Source organism: Populus euphratica, unplaced genomic scaffold, assembly GCF_000495115.2.
Source record: "Populus euphratica unplaced genomic scaffold, PopEup_1.0 scaffold7.1, whole genome shotgun sequence".
NCBI classification, from domain to species: domain Eukaryota; kingdom Viridiplantae; phylum Streptophyta; class Magnoliopsida; order Malpighiales; family Salicaceae; genus Populus; species Populus euphratica.
The window spans coordinates 1,413,314-1,435,459 of record NW_011499871.1 but is presented as its reverse complement, the minus strand read 5'-3'; the positions used below and the strand labels follow the sequence as shown (position 1 = coordinate 1,435,459).

Genomic DNA, 22,146 nt, shown 5'->3' with positions numbered 1-22,146 from the left:
TATATATATATATATATCCTCTCTCTCTCTCTCTCTCACTCATGAGAGCTCACAAGAGGTAATCCTAATATAAATTTTATAGCATCTAATTTGCAAATTCTGTCAACACACCTTGTACTTTTTTAGGATTGTCATTAACATCTTTCTCTCCTTTAAATGTGCTATTATTAGGTATAAAGACATATATTACTCATTCATTCCCTCTTTCCTCCATTAACTATAATAAAGACATCAAATTTTTTATATTTTTAGTCTTCGTCTCCACCTTTTTTATAGATGCCAAAACTATATGTTTCCTTTAATGCTAAGGATATATATGTTTTTTCTATCATCATACACCACATTTCTATCAAACTACCATGACCTGTATAATAAAATGTAGCATGCATCTATCAACACCACATCATTTTAAACACTATCAAAATACTTTTGTACTATAAAAAAGGAAATAAGATAGTGTTTATCAACAATTATCGAAATGTCTATTTAATCATGTTAGTTCATTGTGCTTAGGATAACGTTCAATTGCTAGTTGCAGTTTTTTCATTATCTTCATGAACACCACATTCTCGCAGGTGCCATTATCTTTTATCAGATTGTAGACTTTGTTCTTGATGATGCACGTAGAATAGAAAATACCAATGTGTTACTAGTCCTCTTTTGAAACCCCTTTGAATTGCAGATGCAAACTCTGAATTCATAGTTTTATTCTCTAAAAAATAAAGCTAGTAATATATGTCTCCTTGGAGGTTTACAAAACGTTTAAATATACCAAAAAAACCTACCTCTACTAGAAAAAAATAAAAATCCAAAAGCATAAAGGAAATAAACATAAAATCCAAACTAAAACAACAAATCCAAAACAAACCTAGGAAAAATAACAAATTTGGTCCAAACAACTACTTTTGGGATCAATTTCAGGAGATTTAATGGTATGACAAATAATAAAATGATGGAAACTGCTTATAGAATCACTTAGAAAACTTTGAACCCGATCCAACAATTAGATCTCATGTTATAGCCTTTTTAAGTCACTATACTGGTTTAGCGCAACCAAACCTCGTCTTGGTCCTATATTTATTCTAATATTCAATAAAAACATATATTAGACTATCTATATAATCTGTTTGTGACATATTCCTATTTAATTCTGGCAGATGCTCATTTAAATATCTAAAACTTTTAGTTTCAGCAAGGTTGTCTACATCACTATTACTATGAATTAAATATTTTATTTTTTATAATTTTCAATGAAATGATGAGCCAATGATGTAGCTGTTTTAATATAGCCAACAGTTTTGAAATTCTTTATATTGGCGGAGGTGATGGGGTTAGAAATGCTAAAGAAGAAGAATAGGCATCAAGAATAACAACCCTTATTGTTATTTAATAAAATAAATAAAAAGAAACTATTTAAAATTAATTATATTTTTCATTCTTGATTGATAATATAATAAAATTAATTATTAATCAATGTTAAGACCTATAAAATTGAATATTTACAGAGATCTCATCTTTATTTCCTTTCTTTACCAAGGCTTTCAACACTATACAAATCTTTAATTAGGTTAGTTTTTGTACTTTTTTTCTCAATTAAAAAATAAAATCTATAAGAAAACAACATAAAACTCTGAAAACATGACATTTATATTTTAAAGAAGATTATAACATAAAGATAAGGTCAAACTATTATATTCCAACAAGGATTTTAAATACTAATTCAATAAAGATTCCAAATGTAAATTCTATAATTCTTGATTTAGAAATCTTTCTCTAATCTTAACAAACCCTTGCTTAAACTATATTCTTAAAAACTCAGTTTAACAACGAGAATTCTCATATAAGCAATATCTTTTTAAATGTAAGCACCAAGTAATCTTTTAAAGTTCATAAACAATCCCAACTTAAAGGTATTTTTTTTTCCTATTTTCTTTATGAATGATATATAAATCTTTGATAACCTATAACTTTATAATTGATCTTAATCTAAAAATTTGCAAATTATTAGAACCAAATCTTCCAAAGCAAGTTTTACTCCTTAGAACATATCTTGATTTTTCTTTCAAGTGGCTAGAACATTAGCAAACACTTTCTTAACCTTTTTTAAAGCACAAAATAAAGGTTATTAAGTATAGGTTTTTTTTTTTAAATTAATATGGATGTCTAAGTTATTTTGTGTGTACCTCAGCTAATTTCATAGACCATAAAATTAATGAACATGTAAATTTTTAGTAACTTTAAGATTTTTAGTAACTTTAAGATTTATGAGACTCAAATTGTAACCTCTAAAAAGCACCTAACCAGTTAGGTTAGAGCTCTCGGGGTTATTAAGTATAGTTTCTTCTTATTTCTAGCAATACGTCTTCTTGGGGTTATTAACTATAGTTTCTTCTTATTTCCAGCAATACGACTTCTTGTTGGCTTTATTGCTCACTACACTGTTTATTTCTCCAATTAGGATTTATTTAGGCAAGTCAGAGTCTATTTTTATTTACAAAGAGATAATTAACTAATTTTGGCATTCCTCTCAACTTGTTGATCCTGAGTTGGTCAATCTTCATTTCCCCTCAGTAAACTCCCACATTAACTTATCTGAGATCTTTGGTGTCCTTTTACTGAGGTTAGTTCTGGGAGGAAAAACTGCTTGAGCAGTATATATAAAGAAAGGAGGCCTCGTAATTAGAAAGTTCTCTTTCTTAATGTTAGCCCTGATCCAATCATTCAATAACATGTATAGATGTTCGAAAATAATTTCCTTGCTGTCTTGCTCTCCTTTTCTTCCAAGGTCTTCTACCGATTATTGAAAACATTAAACACTCAAGTATTTAACCTCTCATGCTCTCATTGATGTACAACACACACACTTAAAAATCTGAATACATGACACATTTTTTTATTGGGAGGTTATAGGATAAAGATAAGTTTAAACTATTATATGAACAAGGGTTCTAAATACCAGTTCAATGAGGATTTTAAACCGCAAATCCTAGAATTTTTGATCAATTAATCCTTCTCGTATCTCAACATTGTAAACCTCTAGAGATGCAAAATTTATTCGATTAATATTTCAGAAATAAAATAACATTTTAGAATTTTATGTATTTTAACTCTCTCTCCGTTCATTCTCCTTCTTTTTGTGTTTGCTGCTACCCTTGTTGCTTCTGCCTGCAATAAAGCTGTGAAATGGAATGACTGAGGAATCTAGACGATGCTCTAGAAACTAAGATGTCTAAATAAGTGTAAGCAATATCTAGCATGATTAAAATCATTGGAGGTATCCTGAAAAAAGAAAAAGAAAAAAAAGACTCAATGGAGGATAATGAAACATCCACTTCTTTGTCAATATGCTATCTGTTTTCTTTTTCTTTCATTTTTTCTGGCCATGGGTACTACCTGATCTTTTTGGTCAGAATATCCATAAGCAAGGTGTCAAGCCAAACTCCAGTTTTTCACAGGGCTTGTCATCGATCATGTCCATACGACACGCTAAGTTAGAATTTATCTCATTGGTAATTTATTTAGTTTTACTTTATGTCGAAACTTGGAATGAATTAAGTGATGATTATTATTCTTTTGAAATTACTCGAAGACATATATAGGAGAGCAGCCCTCTGTTTCTTAGCAGCGCTTGATACTGGAGAACTATTAATGAATGGAATACTACATTTACCCAAATATTCTTCTCATAATCACTTAAAGAAATTTTAACCATTGGATTTATGGAATCCATCCTTAAAGCATGAGACTCTTTGGAAAGTGATTTCAGAAGAAGATTAATTAGCAATATTCTTTCCATTGAAGCTCAGCATAGAAGGCTACATAGAGATTTAAGACTTCATGACAGAGCATGTTGTAAATCAAATTTTAGATTGTGCAATTATTAGAAAATGACATGGGGGGAAAAAACCCTCTTTGGTGCTCTTTTTGTTTACATGTCTAGGTTAGCCGCTTCTCTTTGATGTCAGTATTTCAAGTAGGGAAAACGAGCATATTGCAACTCTTGTGATTTTATTTCTTTTGATGAATATAACTCTTTGTCAATCATTTGAAGCTTAAAGCTTAACCTAAGAACTAATAAAACAGAAGTTTGAAGTTTTGCCTTCTATGTTCTTACAGGGTCCGGATGGATGTTTTATTTTGTCATAGTTATTCAAACAGCCATCAATACGGGAGTTGGTATAGGAGCAATATTGCTTGCAGGGGAATGCCTTCAGGTTTTGTTCATTCTCTTAATGCTTCTATAATGCAGAAACTGATAGAAAATGCTCCCTTCCAATATAGTCTTGGTATTTTGCTTGTTAAACTTGACTAATCCTTATCTTTTTCTTGCAATAGAGACAGACTTAATCTTTTCTGCAAGCCAATTTTTGTAATGGTTTTTGTCCGAATCTGATTACTTTCATTTCACACGATGACAGTAGGAAAAAGCATGAATTTGAAGGCATCAGTGTCTGCCAAATTCAGTTTCATGATATTTTTGACACTAGATCATTCTATATTCATCACAGAATTAACGTTCGTAGACATTTGGAAATGTTTTGATCACCCATAAAAAAAAAAAGAAGGTCATTGACACTTCCATCAAGTGATTCCGTGTTGTGTTCTGAGCTAAATCCAAATATTACTGATTATTTAGGGAAATACTAGAAGGAACCTTCATTAATAATATGCGTTTATTTGGGGCAAACTGTGAATACAGAGAATCATTAGTTTCTTGCAGATTTAAAATGCAGGGTTTTGGCGGACTTTTGACGTAATACCATCTTGCACCTGTTTGTAGCTCTTACAGCTAAATGTAATCCTGGATTTTTAATGGTAATTTAACTTGCTTGTTCCTTTTCCGATTTCCAATTTGAGCTCTGAAGATCATGTACTCGAGTCTTTCTCCTGATGGACCCCTGAAGCTGTACGAGTTCATAGCAATGGTGACAGTGGTGATGATAGTTCTCTCTCAGTTTCCAACGTTCCACTCCCTCAGACATATCAATCTGGCTTCACTATTTCTCAGTTTGGGCTACAGTTTCGTTGTTGTCGGTGCCTGTATTCATGCAGGTATATTGACCTTTCTTTCAATCTTCATTTATGTCAGTTGCCTGATCAATGGCATTTAGATGGTATGAAGACAAATGAAACTGTGTGAAATGCCATTCAACACTGTATTTTAAGCAAAGCAGAATTCCTGATTGCAGTCTTTCAACTCAAATCCCGTAATGAAATAGATATTTAATGTTCATTCTAGCTGTGATTTATGACTTGATTTCGTCTCGTGGAGTAGCTGCAACCACCGTAACCAGTTTTTAAAACCAGCCAGAACCCCTGAAATGAAAGATGAATAAGATTACACGTCGGGAATAGGATAGGAATTCAATCCTAGGCCATCCATCCTTTTCACATCCTGTGCCCTCACCACAATGCTACTAATGAGTAGTTAATAGGTTTTGTGCATCTTGGAAAGTGCAACGTATGATTGAAATGGTGCTAGGTCAGACATGGGCCTATTTTGATACGGAACCTGACTATTAGATTGGTTTGTGATCCTTAACTATTGGTCCTAATAATTTCCAGAGGAAGTAGTTGAACTTGTCAACATGTGTTCGTTCAGTTTATTAAATTTAGTTTGTTATCTTGGGGACAACCTAAAATGACCCTGCAAGAGTTAAATCTTATTTGAAATAAGAAAATGTTTTTCACATCTTGCATTTGCCTTGTAGGTCTGTCAAAAAATGCCCCTCCGAGGGACTACTCCTTAGAATCTTCAGAGTCAGCAAGGGTCTTCAGTGCATTCACTTCCATCTCCATAATAGCTGCAATCTTTGGGAATGGAATACTGCCTGAAATACAAGTAAATTTCAGCTCATACTTCATAAATCCTATGTTGAACACTTCCGAACCAACTAGACTATAAAATTAGATTGATTCAACTAAATTGCATGATCATTCTTCCTGAATGAGGTGTGAGTTAATTCTGTGTGAATAATAATTTGGTTAAGGGATCATTCTATAAGAAAAATGAAAAATACTTGATGGTCTTGATACATGCTTTTATTGATACAATTCTGCTACGCCATGAATACAGGCTACTTTGGCTCCACCTGCTACTGGGAAGATGGTAAAAGGCCTTTTGATGTGTTATACTGTAATTCTCGTTACTTTCTACTCAACTGCAATGTCTGGATATTGGGTGTTCGGCAACAAATCTAACTCAAACATTCTCAAAAGCCTAATGCCTGATGAGGAGCCTTCCTTGGCCCCCACATGGGTTCTTGGCATGGGTGTTGTCTTTGTTCTGCTTCAGCTCTTTGCTATTGGCCTCGTAAGTTCACAGATTCACTCTTCAAATAATCTATAGAAAATTTGAATAGCCATTTCCCATTTCTTTTCCTTTAGGTTTCAGACTTTCATTTCTATTGAGGTAACATTTCCCCAACATAATACAGGTTTATTCTCAAGTAGCTTATGAGATCATGGAAAAGAAATCTGCTGATGTCCAGCAAGGAATGTTCTCCAAAAGGAATCTAATTCCGAGGATAGCTCTTCGGACTCTTTATATGATATTCTGTGGATTTATGGCGGCCATGCTTCCTTTCTTTGGAGACATCAATGGTGTCGTAGGAGCTATTGGTTTCATCCCTCTAGATTTCATACTTCCAATGCTCCTCTACAACATGACCTTCAAACCTCCGAAATCATCCCTCACGTACTGGCTCAATCTCTCCATAATGGTTGTCTTTACAGGTGCAGGACTCATGGGTGCATTCTCCTCAACAAGGAAATTGGTCCTTGATGCCAAAAAGTTCAAGCTATTTAGCAGCAATGTGGTAGATTAACTTGAAAGTAAATGAAATCGGTGTTCGTGCTCTCCAATGCAACAGGTATTAGCTGCTTCAAGATCCAGAAAGTGCACAGCTACATACCAATATGAAGTGAAATATCATTTACACGGTGATGAAACAAAGTTGAGGTGAAGGCATTCAGCTTATAGCACCAAACATACTAATCAATAGTTGGATAACTTGATAAATTGTATACTGTCACTGCATTAAAGGCACAGTATTTTAGGCAAAAAGGATGAGATAAGATATGCGACAGCAAATTAGAATTATAAAAGTGCCGTGGAGCATGGTGTCATTGAAATGCTGATCTGACCTTTGCATTAATAAGCGGCAAGGACCGTTCTCCTCAAAGGTCTTGTTTTTTGTCGTTTCCTGTGAGGATCTCAGGCCATTATTTTTCACATAGAACAGCATTAGCTTATGTAAGGACATACATTGTTTCTTCAGAAATTGGAGAAAAACAAAATCTTAATCGCATGGTTGTTTTGGAAAATCAGGTAGCAATACCTATGTTTCTATAAAATAAATGAAATTTATTCCATGAGCAGGTAACGGTCACATCATGTAGGGTTCGCGTCCAAACAGTTGATTGTTTCAGCCTCTTAAGGGTTCGCACATCATGTAATTGATTCTTGGATTTCGTTAAGTTTGTAGTGGGTTTGGTAATAAAAGACGACTTTTTTGGGTGGTGGCGTCACGGCCAGCCTCGGTGATGTGAGATAAAAGCTTTTGAAAGAGAGAGTTTTCTCTTTGGGGTTAATTAAACCAATCTTATCAAGCATCAGCCAACAAAATTACCATTTACATATACTAAAAGACCTATCCCTCGTTTAATTAAATCATTATTATGAAGCCCATTCGTTTCCTATTTGTAGTAGAGAATTATTATATTTTTAGTATGCAGATTTTGTGATATTTTCTATTTGAGTTTCTTTATTGTTTTTGTTAATTGAATGTGTAAACCTTCAATACTTTTTAATAGTTAGTATGAATAGCAATGCGAACACGCACCATATTATACGTAGAGCAAGTGCCTCCTTTCTCACTTATGATTATTTACTGGTAACATAATACTGATAATCATCAACCCTACACCGATAATAGAGCATTAATTATAACCACTGATAGACACCAATCTTTTTACCAATCATATAACTCTTCACGTTTTAATGTTTTAATATAAGCTAACTGACCAAAATCTATAATGTTTTGGATCACTAGGTAAACAAAACAGGTTCTCAAATCTAACAATTAAATGCAATATATTTTTTTAGCTCTTCGTTCAACTTTTTTGTTCAATGAAAAACTTGTTTTTTCTCAAATATAACCAATCCCGCACACGAAGTTCATACACCTTGATTTAGGATCATAGCCCATGAAAAATTCAATTTTTGTGTGAAGTTTTTTCACAAATGCTTAAATATTCGAAGGTGTTATAAGGAGTAACGTTATTCTGCTATTCTATGATGATCCTTGATTTTATCCTTTTCACTAGATCTGGCAAATTAAGGCTGCATATACTTGTGCTTGTGCTGAAATAAAACCTCCCATTTTGAAAGGGAGATTAAACCATGCACGTATGAGCCACTTTCACTGTCACACGGTGCCAGCTAGGCTTCAATCTTTATTTCTGTTTTTATTTTCCTCAAGTGACTTCGGACACAATTTACTTAAACTGTCACACGGTGCCAGCTAGGCTTCAATCTTTATTTCTGTTTTTATTTTCCTCAAGTGACTTCGGACACAATTTATTTAATTTAAGGCTTAGTGTCAGGGAGGACCCCTCTAAGGAACGCAAGTTAAAAAATGGAGAGAGAGTAATAATAGATCAGAGAATAGAAAAAATAATAAGGTATTCACATCAGAATGGCATGAAATGAAGAAAAAAAGGAGATTATACATTTAAGGCTTAGTGTCAGGGAGGACCCCTACAAGGAACGCAAGTTAAAAAAAGGAGAGAGCAATAATAGACCAGAGAATAGAAAGAATAATAAGGTATTCACATCAGAATTGCATGAAATGAAGAAAAAAAAGAGATTACATGGACATCACAGTATTTATCTGCATGTTCAGAGCAGTTGCTTGCATGATCAAACAGGGGATCCACACCCTTGATTAAGAAAAACAAAGAAAACAGCTGTTCACTTCCTGCATGCATGCTTAATATAATGATCAATGCCATAATTTAATTAGAGAGTCATTAAGACATAATAAACCAAGTTAGATCTTTGAAGATTTGGTTACAAGTCTCCCTCACAATGCCCCTTATTCACAGGAGTTCTTGTGCACACGTAGCTCAACCAGCAAATTAAAATTATTAAGCCACCTAGCTACCTCACATATAATCAAATTATACCTTACAAATCTTCTAACGTAAATCAAATTAAGCCAACAAGACACTCGAGAAAAGGACAAGATGGTGTTGTGTTCTGCAGATATTGGAAGAAGGATGTATAATCATGTGATCGATTATATATTGTAAATGTATGATTAACTTTTAGTGGCAGGATTGAGGTCACGTCAAGAGCACCTTAAAAATGTGACTAAATGTTGCTTTATATATTATACCAATCTATTAAATATACATAAAACTCCAAGATAGTCTAAAGGCGACCATCGTTCAATAAATGCAGACATTGAAGATGGTAAATTCAATGGTCCATGTGTGAAGGCCGTGAAGATTGTAACTCTTGCTTTCTTTTTAGGTCATAGCCAACGCGTTTGCTTATTAACCTACCATTAGGAAAGCAAGTGCAGTTGCAACCTTCCCATCTCTTAATTTCCTTTTCTCTCAAATCTTCTTCTCTTCTAGCTATATCCATCCCCTTCGATCTGTCTCACTCTGTTCGCTTGTATTTTGCTATTCCTGCGATATGGAGAAGATTCAAGAAAAGAATAAACGCCAAGAACAGAAACAGAAACAAAACCAAAAAAACCTACAAGCTAATAATAAGGCTCTTGTATGGGATTGTGGAAGCTCACTATATGACTCCTTTGAGCTTAAGTCTTTCGAGCGTCAACTTGATTCAGCAATTAATTCAAGAACCTTATCCATGCCTCATTTTCCTGATCGTCAAGTACTAACTCCTCCTCCACCACCTAAGAAACCTTCAAAGATTTCGCGGTCGCTCAACAAATTCCTGAAATCCATGTTCAAATCTAAACAAAGGTTTCGGGTTCAAGAGCGATTGCAAGATGAATACCACGTCATCTATGATAAATCCGGAGCTCTTACAACCATTCCGGAAGTGCCTGAAATTGATTTTGGAGGGTTTTCGCCTGAGATTAATTCACTGGTAAGAAAGACTGTATCCGACAGGTTTACTGCCGCCTCCATCGGTATTTCATGAGCTTAACACTCTACCTGGTTGTAGATCACATGAATATTAATTAGTTAATGTCTTCTATGCTGTAGAATTTTGTGTTTATAATAGAATTTGATGTTTTAGGAGGGCTTTTTTAATTCTTCTTTCTGTCCATGTTGCTTAAGAAATTAAAATTTTGACCAGTTCATGGTTTGAATAACTAATGAAGTTGCTAATGAGGTCAATTTCTTGTGGTTAAGAAGTTTGAACCAATATTATTCTCGATTTTCTCTTGAATTATATAGCTGAGAGTTTCAATTGATCAAATGTGCAGAATAAGGTCAAATTCGTGAGATGCATGACTCCAATTTTCATGGCCTTGCAGCTGATCATTGGCTAGCTTAATTCAGTACTCACAATCAGATAATTTTTTTAAAGAAAACAAACTTAGAGTGCTTATAAATGTCTAATATCGCCAGGAGTCATTATTGGCAATTAAGGCAGGCCAACCTAATACTTCAATCATGCTACCATTAGGATACATTTTTGCATCATCTCCCTTCTTAAATTGTCCCAAACCACATCATGAAGCTTCAACAAGGATTCGAATATTAATTACGAATGTTATTTGTGTCCATAAAAGCATTATTGTTTAACGAAAATAGTGATTTTATAATATAATTACTCCATCTAATTTAATTAATCACATAAACTTGAGTTGAACACGTATAAAAAGTGATGTCCAACTCCGTATTGCTTGTTTTTCTTTGATCAATTTCAATATAGTTTGCCTTAAAAGGGTAGTTAGATCTAGTAGTCAAAGCCATTAACTAATTTCTTTGATTTTATGAGCTTGCGTCTTGAAAACTTAATGATTTGACAAGTATATAGCTACTCAATTAATTCGTAAATTCATCTAAAACAATCTCTTGGTGGTTAAAATTTAAAAGTGCTTCACACCATAAACTTTTTAACCTCGTTTGTTGACTTAAAATTATTGACAAGTTTCTTCTAAAATTTAAAATGCTTAAGAATAAAATTGATATATTTGGTAATTGATTAATTTTTTAATTCAATTAATCTAATTTTTTTTTTTATTAATGTGTCTGATAACTTGATATAAAAAACCTAGGTGGTTGATAGTAGCAAGTGATGTCTGGTATGTCAAGGTGGCTAGTAGTTATGGTAATAGTAATTGATGTCTATTAAGCCAATATAGCTGATAGTTGGTACTTGAAAAGGATCCTCTTTGATAGACATGGAGACTTTTTGATAGTAAAGTCAATAAATTTATAGAAATTAAAAATGTAATGATATTTTAAAGAAATAAACTTTAAAAATATATATGTAAAAAGTGTTAAAAATATAGAGATTGTGAATTTTGAGTTTGAATGATTCATGGTGTATTTATAACTCATAAATCTTGTCTTTATATGAAGTGCAGGGACTGAAATGCAATTTCATCCTTGTAATATTTTGATTTATATTCTACTAGAAAATAATATGTATAAGATCAGTAAAGAATATTGGGGGACCTGCGTGGGGTCCTAGAAAAAATTATTAGCGAGTGTTGGGCTCGGACAAGATATTTAAGCCTATTAAAGATGGAAAAATATGTCTAAACGTGTTGTCGAGACCCAAGCATATTGGGCTCGGGGAGCGCACTCTAGCCCAAGAGGGTGTTGAAGTGCATGCCCAGCACCTCTGCTAGGCTTTCACCCAACACCTTGTGTGCTGGGCAACATGCCCAGCCAAGTGTTGGGTACACACCTAACATATAAGGTGCTGAGATGCATGCCCAATACCTTACATGCTAAGTGTGCACCTATCCTAGCATGGGTTTGGGCTTGGTAGCCTTAGCTTAAGTCCAATGAGTGTTTTTTATGTCTATTTTAGAGAAATTTTTGTTTATCTTTTGGGGGTTTAGGTCTGTTTTATTTAAATCCATCAATAGCCTCCCAAGACTTTATCGTATTAATTTACAAAGATTTTTAAAAATACTAAATTACCATGACAAGATCATTGAATTTTCTTCATATGAGAACATAAGTTAAAATCTTGGGTAATAAACTAAAAGGCTCGTGTATAAGGGCGTGCACCATACTTGAAAAAAATCTATAAAGAGGAACTATAAAGGAACTTGTTTATAAAAACTCTTATGGGAGTATGGTGAGATATAAAAGACTTCATACTTAGAAATTTTTTATAAAAGGTCAAGAAAACTTATAGAGAAGAAACCCATACTTAAAAAATTCTATGTGACTGATGGAAACTTATAGAGGGTAAGTATATACTTATTAAATATTCTAAAATTATGAGATGAACCTAAAAAGAGTGAACTATGACGACGTCCATATTTAGAAAATTTTCTAAAGGACTAACGAAAACTCAAAAAAGGTGATTCTATTGTACTAAAAAAACAAAGTTCATCCCTATACGGGTGGTTGCACTAAAGTATGAGAGGTATGTGATCTTTCTACTAATTATATAGGGGTTTAGAAGCCTCTCATTAAAGAGTAGTGCTAGTCCGAGACTACATTGAAAAGGTAGGAGATCCAAGATCAACCCCTTATAAATTAGTGAGAGATCCTTAAACATCACCTAGAGAATAAAAGATCTCATATCAACCTTTGATAAATTGGTGAGAGGTCATAAGGTATCACCTAAAGAATGAAGGATCCAAATCAACCTCCTGTGAAATTATGAGATGTTCCTATACGTCACCTGAAGAATGTGTTAGTCTAAGAATGCATTGGAAATTTATAGATAAGAAATGTATATAAGATATAATACTTATATTTAAAAAATAAACCTATATTCTCTCTAAGAATTGTGGTCATAATATGATCTAAGTGCCAAGTATAGGGGATATTGTTTTCAAACATGTCACGGAGTTGGTAGGCGTTCACCTTGGCTACCCTAATAACCTTAAATGGGTGATCCTATTTTGATTAAAGGGGTAGTAAATCTTTTAGAAGAATGATTTTGCTTGGAATATTTATACTAGTTTTCCATGTAAAAATAGGGGCTCATATTTTAGAAAATTAAACTCTTCCATACATATATGATTTTTCATGATCTGTTTCATCTTGAGCAAGCTTTTATTTGGTAAGCTATAAAGTTTTCTCTAGAGGGCATGTTCCTTTACCTCTCTTATAAAAGCCTTTAAGGCTACTAGCTCAAGCAATTCTTTCACATTGAGCATCTCTTCATTGAACCTCTTTAAATATACTTTTGTAGACTTGCCCTTTTGTTGGGTAACACCAAATAGCTCCATAGTGCTTTTATTGACTCATATATTAGTGCTGAAACGTGCTCCTAACTTAACATAGAGGTCATTAAACCCTTCAATAGAGCTTGGCTCTAAATTATTGTATCTTACATGCGTAAACCTTCACAAGGTTGTAAGGAGGATTTTGCACAATAAGCTATTATTCTAAATGAACAACTTCAAACTACTGTGCACATTCTGTACCTACTCTCTCGGGTTAGCCAAGCCATCATAGTTGTCCAAACTTATTTTTATGAAAATATAATCCTTGAAAAGTCAAGTTTTCAAATCTTGTTTGGACAAGAAAGAACCCTTCCACTTATGGGGGCTACAGTCATTCTCTTAGGTATACTCATGTATAAGTTATCTCTTAGTCATTTTTATATTAGCTTTTAGGATCCTGAGGATTTTGGCATGGAACAATAGTTATATATTCATTTATAGGCTCTTGGTGAGACTAATGGTCATGGCGTTGAGGTGTTATGTGTTTCTAAGGGTGTTAAAACTTATTAAGGTAGCAAGATCTGATTTTGATCTTAGGTTGCCAACACGATCTGAGTTAGGAGTCATGTCTAACTAGTAAGCTATTGAAGGTCTGGTTGGTAGAAGTGTTCGTGGTAACGGGTAGATTTGTCTTGCATCTGAATCTAGATGTGTTTTAGTTGTATACCATGAAATGGCCTTGAAGTGCCAAAAATAAGTTTTAGAAACTAATGGTTTTTTTTATTAGTTTTTCACAAACGATACCAATAGTTGAGTTTTAAGATCCAAGATTCTTAGATATAAGGTTGATGTGTTGGATAATTAGTTAATCTCTTAGTTCAAGCAATCTGATTCATTCTCTATAATCAAAGTGTCTAATGGCTTGATATGGAAAGTTCAGATGGTTGGTAGTAGGAGATGATGTTTAGTAAGTTAAGGTGGTTAATAACTATAGGAGTAACAGTTAGTGCTTAGTAAGTCAAGGTGGGTGGTAGTTGATATATGTGAAAGGTCTCCTTTAATAGATGTGGGGACTCTCTAATGGTAAAGTTGGTAACTTTATAGAGGAAAAGTGTAATGATAATTTAGAGAGAGTCTGAAAATATGTATGCCAAAAATTTTAAGAATAAAAAGATTATGAACTTTGAGTATGAAAGATTTATGATGTATTTATAACTTATTAATCTTGTATTTCTGTGTAGAGAATAGGTTGAAAAGTAATTCAACCCTTGTGTTGGGATGAACACTAACACAATCAAAAGATTGATATCTTATCCTAAGTATAGGAGTATCAAAGTAATAAATAGCCCAATAAAACCGGGGTCGAACCACATAGAGATCAACTATATAAATTATAAATAATAAATGAAAAGGAGTCAAAGAGAATTTTTGAGATGTGATATTGATGTGAGTATTAATCAAAGATAAAAGCAACTGTTAAGGTTCGAGAATCCACTAATAGTATTAGAAATAAGTATAGTATAAACTCTTTTTATTAATCAATTGGAAACCACACACAAAGGAAGTTCCAATCGGATGATTTATCCTTAATAGTTCATTATACATGTTTAACATAATTATATTAATTATCTTATTTTAGTAACACTATACTTGTAAATATTATCAGGAATTCATGATGTTAACTTACGATAACAAATCCAGTTCCTTTCATAGCACAAGTGCAGCTACATCATACAATAAGCTATGAAAGTGTCAAGTATTTATTGTATTAAGGGTTATATAACACAAATCTAGATTAATCATTTAACAAGTAAGATATTAAGAATTAGTAAGATAAAAAAATAAGACATGTTAATAACAAATTTTTTTAGATATAAACATTAAAATTCATGTTAAATTTATATTATACATATTGTAACACCATTTGTAAAAGCTTTTTACCTTAACATAATAAACTTAGCTAAATATTATGAAAAAGAGAAATGTAAATAAACTAGATAAGAATATAATTATGATGAAAAGCATAAATAAGAGATTAATAAAAAAAACTTAAACATTACAGAAATATAAAGAAAGAAAGTAATAATATAATCTTGATTTGAAAACCAAGATGTCTAAATATATGACAAATTTCTGTTTTTATAGACTAAAATTCATAACTATTCATTTGATGACTAATTATTGAGTGGGTGACCATCTTTTGACTTGGTAACAACCATTATCTTCTTATTTGAACAAAACATCATTTATAACATCATAATTTGAACAGATAGTCTTCATGAAAGTGCTAAGAATTTGTCTCAGCTTTCTAACAAAATAAGAATGAGCTCATTTGGACTTCTAGAACTTAAGATATGGGCTGAATACTAAATAGTATCTGGGTTGTAGGACAGATTTCGATTTCTCTTTTATTACTACAATTTGAACTTGAAAACAACTATTTTGAATCTTGGACTCCTCATGAAAATTTTAAGCTTATATCTTAATTTTTCATCCGTTTAAACTAAACCTAAATCCATATTCTACAGCTTCACTTATGATCCAATAACCGAATGATGTTCAAGTTTGAATTGAACCAATATCTCTTCTTTAAGTTTAGTCATCTCTTTCTCTTTTCACTTTCAATAATTAAGCATGTCAATCAATCCTTTAAATCGTGAGATATGTATTCATTTAAAATGAATATTTACTATAAATTAAAGATATCTTATGTTATCAGACTTGTTATTATAAAACATGCTCAAATTAGAAAATTTAATGATACTCTAAATATAATATAATGATATAAAACTTTAATAAAAATATATTTTTAAATATTAATTAGATACCTAGCACTAATAATGCCCGCTTGCCATCTCATTATTGGGTGTGCTCTCAGCTTAGCATGGGCTCGAACTACCTAATCTAAGTCCAATGAATTTTTTTAACCTATTTCGGAGGATATTTTGGGTTAGTTTTATTTGGTTACATCACATGTAATGTTGCTGACCGAATACATGAACTCAATAATTTAAAAAGGGTGAGAAGATGGGTATATTTTCGTTGCGAAGCATATTAATTTACCCATACCCGGGGAGTAAGTATGCTTCCTAATCCCTATCCATGTGTCCTCTTTCTGAGACCACACGGTCAGAGATAATAAAATAGTTTGAAAATGTGGACCGCTGAAAAACGTACCTGCATTTATTGTAAGAAGCTTGAGCCTGTAAAGAAATGATCCAACCCAGTCCCACGTCTTTATAAAACTTGATGGCAGCAACTCTCGAACGGTGAGGTGGGCCATAAGGTTATTTAGGAGGCCTTCCATATAATTTCCAGCTAGGTGGATCTATTTATCCCGGAGGGTCCTAAATCCTCAGAAGTTTTTTTTTCTTAAAAAAAAAATTGAAAAACATAGAAAATTGAATAAAATTAAATTGAACTCTGAGATGAAATAGTACCACTATTTTGGCCTTTTTCCCATCAAATTGATGCTTTTCTTGCATTTTATTTGGTTAATTTCATTTTACACTTTTGAGATATATTATATGTTTATTAATAAGGTCTTTCTGCGCGTCTCCACCAATAAAATTAACGAAAAATGCCTTTATATTATGCAGACTTCAATTTGCTAGATAGTTTATCAATTAACAATTCATAATTTAAAAATATATTCTCGTAACTTCTAATTGTTTGTAAGAAAAGAAACTAATGAAAGACTGACTATAATACGGCAAAACTAGTCACCGGTGGCATGTGCATTCCATTCCGCCACGTGTCCTCCTCTAGTACCTCGTCATCATTGTCACATCCACCATCACCACACCCATTCACCAAACAAGGCATATCCAACGGTCGCAAATACAATTAAAACAAGTAGGACCCATTCAATTCTTTCCTCTGGTTAGTAATTCACTTCACCCCACTCACATGAAAGTAACCCCTTCTTGGGTGCTACTAAAAGACACCGCCATTACCAGTGATGATGCATGCCCTAAGAGACGGCAGGTTGCTAGATGGGCTGATAACTGGCCTTAAAATTAGGAAGTTGCTTGGGCCTGGATAGAATGGGTGTTTGCATTTAGGGCCATTCTGTGGGGGTGTTGTGTGTGCTTCTCTCTGGCCATGTTAGCAGATGGAAATTGGAGGGCTATTTTGAAGCTTGCAATCAACTATGAAACATGGCTCCTGGTATCTACCTCAGCAACAATTAACAAGATAATTGGAAGCACGTTTACTATTAACGTCTAATTGGATGTGATTGTGGAGATGTGATCGGTGACTATATGTAGATATCTGGGCGTAAACTTTGAAGAATTCATTGAATTGATAGAGGAATACGTACAGATACAAAAACAGAGCGGTTTGGGTTCCCATTTGGCATATCAGGGCGTGCCTGGGTTTGTTAGAACAGTGTATATAAATTCTTGATCTTGTTTCCTTATACCCAAGCCTGGAATCTACTGGGCCTAGCAAAACCTCTCCAAGAGCAGCCATGATTCAGTAGCCTCTGACTTGTTCGGCGCAACTTCTGTGTGTTCAGACACGGAGAAACCAGTTGCGACGCTCGACAAAGGCACAGCATGCACTATCATCTATCTCCCAGGAACCAGTACTGTTTCCATTGTTGACTTTCCTTTCAACGCTCTGTTTCCAGTCAAACCTGTGTTAGTATCAAAGAGCTTGGAGAGACAATGAGTTTTTTAAAATGATTTTTGTTTAAAAATATATTAAAATAATTATTTTTTATTTCTTATATTACTTTATCAAAAAAAATTAAAATTAAAAAAACTTTTAATATTTTTAAAAATATGGTTTTCTCGCAATAATATATATATATATATATATCTTATTTTTCAAGTCATAATTATTTTCAATGTGTCTTATACGAGTGACGTGCGAATGAGGATAGAGCGGCATGCGAATGACATTGACCCCCGCCAGCTTGAGAAGGGGTTGGAGTGTTGGACCGTTTGAGGGACCAATCCCCTGTGGTTGTTGATTGACCCCAACAACTTGAGAAGGGGCTGGACGGTTTGAGGGACCGATCCCCAGTGGCTATTAATTAATACCCTTCATGTAGTTTATTTATTGTTTATTAATTTGGTCCGCAAATTGCAAATTGCTGCTGGAAGCTTGACAGCGTGCCAGGTACTTGTCCCCCACATGTTTCTAGAATAATGGGCCGTTATGGCAAATGAATTTTTTGCATCTTTTTCAGGGCGTCCAAACCTTCTGGACATTTTTTCACCAGAGAAGTTGAATGAAATTTTGGAGATAGAGAAATGCTCTGTCAAATATTAAGAAAGGAGACCCTTCTCATCTTTATAGCTTACCCTTTCCTTTTTATTTTTTTTTGGCAGAAGAGAGGCTAACATTTCTGACTCATTGGAAAGTAAAGTATCTTTAACTTATATAAGGTAAAAATTTTGGACGTATCAAAGGTAAAAAGTTTGTGATGTGTTAGGAAATAAAATATTTTTTAATTCAAATATAAAATTTAGAATTTTTAGATTTAAATATATTTGGATTCAGTTGAATTATGATGGATTTAACAAATCGCTAAATCCATGAATATCTTACCTCTATCCTCTGAATTTTTGTCAGCATTGATGAGGTTAGTGATCCAAAGTTCGTAAATAAGACAAGTATTAGAGTTATATATACATACATACATTCATATATATATATATATATATAAGCTCACCACTTAATTTATTAAACACAAAGATGGTGGGTTATCACCCTTCCATTTATCTCTTTTGAAAAGAAATTCAAATAAATACAAAAGCAAGCACGCTGAAGGAAAAAAAAAAATGAACACATTTTTGTAAAATATTCAACCACGTCAATTTACTGGTGATAAATGAACCTTGGTACAGGACAAAGTTCTTCTCCAGTGTCCTCCTATATATGCAAGGCGCCATCGATCTGCCCTCCCAAAAGCAGAAACAACATAAGAACAATCGTCGAACAACATGGCCAAGTGCTGCACAAAAGTCTGTGTGACAGGAGGTTCTGGATATATTGGTTCCTGGCTTGTCAAGAAGCTGTTGGAGAAAGGCTATACAGTCCATGTAACATTGAGAAGTTTGGGTCTGTCTTTCCTCTCTCTTTGTTACTTTTTTTGGGTGTTAACATAGATGTCTTACATGTTCTCTTTGTATCACAGCGGACAAATCCAAAGTAGGCCTCCTCAAGTCCCTACCAAACGCAGACACCAAATTAGTTCTGTTCCAAGCTGATATATACAGTCCGAATGAGTTTGAAGAAGCAATTGAAGGGTGTGAATTTGTTTTCCATGTTGCCACTCCAATGCAACATGATCCCAAAAGCATTCAGGTCAGCCTCCGTGTTCATTAAACTTGTAGTTAGGATTTAAATTGTGGGCAGGCAATTAACGTATATTTTTGAAAGTTGAAGAACAGTTCAAAGATAGAGTGGAAGCAACCATTGCTGGAGTGGGTGCTATAGCTGATATTTGCGTCAAATCACGAACTGTTAAGCGTCTCATCTACACCTCATCTGTGGTGGCAACATCACCATTGAATGAAGATGGAAGTGGCTATAAATCTTGCACGGATGAATCCTGTTGGACTCCTCCTGATCTATCACTCACTTATGCCAATGATTATGTTCTGGTATTTCTCCCGTCTTACTCTGAATTACCACAGTATGAAACTTGCTCTTTCTGTTTTAAATTTTTTTGTGAAGGGATATGGCATGGTTCTTTCTTTTCAAAAATTACAAACTTGAAATCTTACTGGCATTTTCCCCCCCTTTCCATAGGAATATACAAGTGCAAAAACATTAGCAGAGAAAGAGGTTTTGAGGTATAATGAAATTGAGGATGCTAAACTTGAAGTGGTGACTCTTGCGTGTGGTGTAGTGGGAGGAGAGACTATACTCTCCCATTTGCCTTTGAGTGTACAGGTGATTTTTTCACAGATTTCAGGCAACATGTTTGGTTACTATCAAGGTTTGAAGTTCATAGAAGAGCTTTTGGGTTCAGTTCCTCTTGTTCACATTGATGATGTTTGTGAAGCACATATATTTTGCATGGAAAAGCCATCAATGAAAGGTAGATTCCTCTGTTCAGCTGCCGATCCAACTGTCAAAGAAATTAAAACTCACCTTGAAGAAAACCATCCCGAATTCATGATAGACGAAAAGTAAGAAATCTTCTCTCATTCTGATCTTTGTATCTTTCTTGTGTTGGATAAATTGAATAGTCTGATTTTGATTAAAAATCCCTCTTGAGTAAAACCTTCGTCTTGTTGTTGTTGTCATCTCCTTCCTTCCTTTCTTTTTCTTCTTGCAAGAGAGAGGTTTCAACCCCGAGTCTCTTTAGGAGACGCGGAATGTAGATGTTAGTTGAGATATGATTAGCAGTAACATCCATTAAAAAATCATCCCGTAAAATAAACCCCTTTTCTGTAAGAAAATTCATTCGATCCTGCTTAGAACCAGTATGTTATTTCCTCAAGATCAACAACTAGAGAATTTAATACTACATGTGACATTTTCAAGCCAATACAAGCTTGTCCAGTTATGACATAGTTTTGAAAAAAGAAAAAAGGGGGCGCATTCCATATATTTTTTCTATCGTGATTTTGCTAATATATAGGAATGACTAGGTTTTGATTTTAGATTCAGGGAAGAACCAGAGACCAGAGGAATCAAATGTGATTCATCAAAGTTGATCAAGATGGGCTCTGCGTACAAATATGACATGAGAAAGATCATTGATGATAGCTTGGAATGTGGAAAAAGGATGGGAGCTCTCCAATTAGTTAATCAGATTCAGAACTCAACCACATAAATAATTTGTACTTCTTTTTTTTCGTTCAGATATTAAATTTGCAGTTTGATGTGGTAACTTTTTATTATTATTTTTGATTGATTGGTTTGAACAGTAGTTGTTTGTCCAATTTGAATCCTCTCTCACCTCGCTATAAGAAAAGCAAAGCATTCAATCAATTTCTTTTTGGGCCAAATTGTAGAAAACTAAAGTGAAAAAAAAATATTGTTTGAAAAAAAATGGTCATGATTTTGCATCCTGAACTTTATAATTTTTTTAAATTTACCCTTAAATAGCGGAAATTGACAGAAAAAGTTCTTTTAATGCATTTTTTTTTATTAGCAACTCCTAATATATATATATATATATAACTCATATTCATCTTCTCTTTTATTCTCTCTTCAACCTCTAAATTGTAAGAAATAAACAAATCAAAGAAAGGCCAAGAAGCCAAAAAAAAAACAAACACATTGAAATTATGCTCCAATTTAGGTTAAGAAAGGTCAAGAGAATTATTTATTATTGAATGCATGTTTAACTTCTTCTTTCTGTCTTTTTTATAACAATGCTTACGTTCTACATGGACCCAGCCACTAGTAAACCAAAAAAAGATGAACAATTCCTAACTTATATATTTGGATTTATACCAATTGTTTCCTCCTATCTTGATGAAGATAGATTTGTATTTAAAATCCCAACACTTAATATGAGTGATTTTGTGGACTATGAAAGGTTGGCAAATGATATATATATATATATATATATATATATATATGGCATCAATGAGGTCCTTCTTTTATTTCAAATGCTTGTTCAAGATTGCAGTGCATGGGGTTGAAGGAAGAAGGAGCTTAGTCACTCTTTTTTCAGTATTTTAAGGTTGGGTAACGACATGCATACAATTAAATTGTATAGATTATACATTATTTATCGTTAAATACATCAATTTATATCAAAATATAATAATGATTGTACATATAATAATATTTTTCATATACTTTGTATTAAGAGGAG

At 33.4% G+C, this 22,146-nt stretch overlaps 3 protein-coding genes across 4 annotated transcripts in view; all 3 read left to right on the top strand.

Annotated features, from left to right (window-relative positions):
* Positions 1 to 7,380, top strand: part of LOC105127353 (Transmembrane amino acid transporter family protein) — a 9,753-nt gene extending 2,373 nt beyond the window's left edge. The window contains exons 2-6 of the mRNA XM_011028613.1: positions 4,117 to 4,214; positions 4,866 to 5,052; positions 5,712 to 5,842; positions 6,077 to 6,313; positions 6,438 to 7,380. Coding sequence (XP_011026915.1) covers positions 4,117 to 4,214; positions 4,866 to 5,052; positions 5,712 to 5,842; positions 6,077 to 6,313; positions 6,438 to 6,827 — 1,043 coding nt within the window. The 3' untranslated portion in view covers positions 6,828 to 7,380. The remainder of the gene's footprint in view (positions 1 to 4,116; positions 4,215 to 4,865; positions 5,053 to 5,711; positions 5,843 to 6,076; positions 6,314 to 6,437) is intronic.
* A 2,101-nt stretch (positions 7,381 to 9,481) lies between these two features.
* On the top strand, positions 9,482 to 10,397 carry LOC105127352 (Avr9/Cf-9 rapidly elicited protein). The gene has a single exon (XM_011028612.1). It carries the CDS (start codon positions 9,707 to 9,709, stop codon positions 10,181 to 10,183), a length of 477 nt encoding a protein of 158 aa, XP_011026914.1. The 5' UTR covers positions 9,482 to 9,706; the 3' UTR covers positions 10,184 to 10,397.
* Positions 10,398 to 19,155: 8,758 nt separating this feature from the next.
* Positions 19,156 to 21,268, top strand: LOC105127351 (dihydroflavonol-4-reductase-like). 2 transcript variants are annotated; one of them, XM_011028611.1, is made up of 5 exons: positions 19,156 to 19,427; positions 19,504 to 19,673; positions 19,760 to 19,972; positions 20,121 to 20,503; positions 20,969 to 21,019. In XM_011028611.1, exons 1-5 carry the CDS (start codon positions 19,310 to 19,312, stop codon positions 20,973 to 20,975), a joined length of 891 nt encoding a protein of 296 aa, XP_011026913.1. In that variant the 5' UTR covers positions 19,156 to 19,309; the 3' UTR covers positions 20,976 to 21,019. The 2 variants fall into 2 exon arrangements, with proteins under 2 accessions (XP_011026913.1, XP_011026912.1); XM_011028610.1 differs by having other exon boundaries at positions 19,160 to 19,427; positions 20,982 to 21,268.
* The last annotated feature ends 878 nt before the right edge of the window (positions 21,269 to 22,146 follow it).

What these genes read in the sequence shown, in the direction of transcription:
- LOC105127351 (XM_011028610.1), top strand. Translation starts at nt 19,310, where the DNA reads ATGGCCAAGTGCTGCACAAAAGTCTGTGTGACAGGAGGTTCTGGATAT. An exon ending in ATGATCCCAAAAGCATTCAG is followed by an intron (nt 19,674 to 19,759) that starts GTCAGCCTCCGT and finishes GTTGAAGAACAG; the next exon opens with TTCAAAGATAGAGTGGAAGC. An exon ending in ATGCCAATGATTATGTTCTG is followed by an intron (nt 19,973 to 20,120) that starts GTATTTCTCCCG and finishes CCCTTTCCATAG; the next exon opens with GAATATACAAGTGCAAAAAC.
- LOC105127352 (XM_011028612.1), top strand. Translation starts at nt 9,707, where the DNA reads ATGGAGAAGATTCAAGAAAAGAATAAACGCCAAGAACAGAAACAGAAA.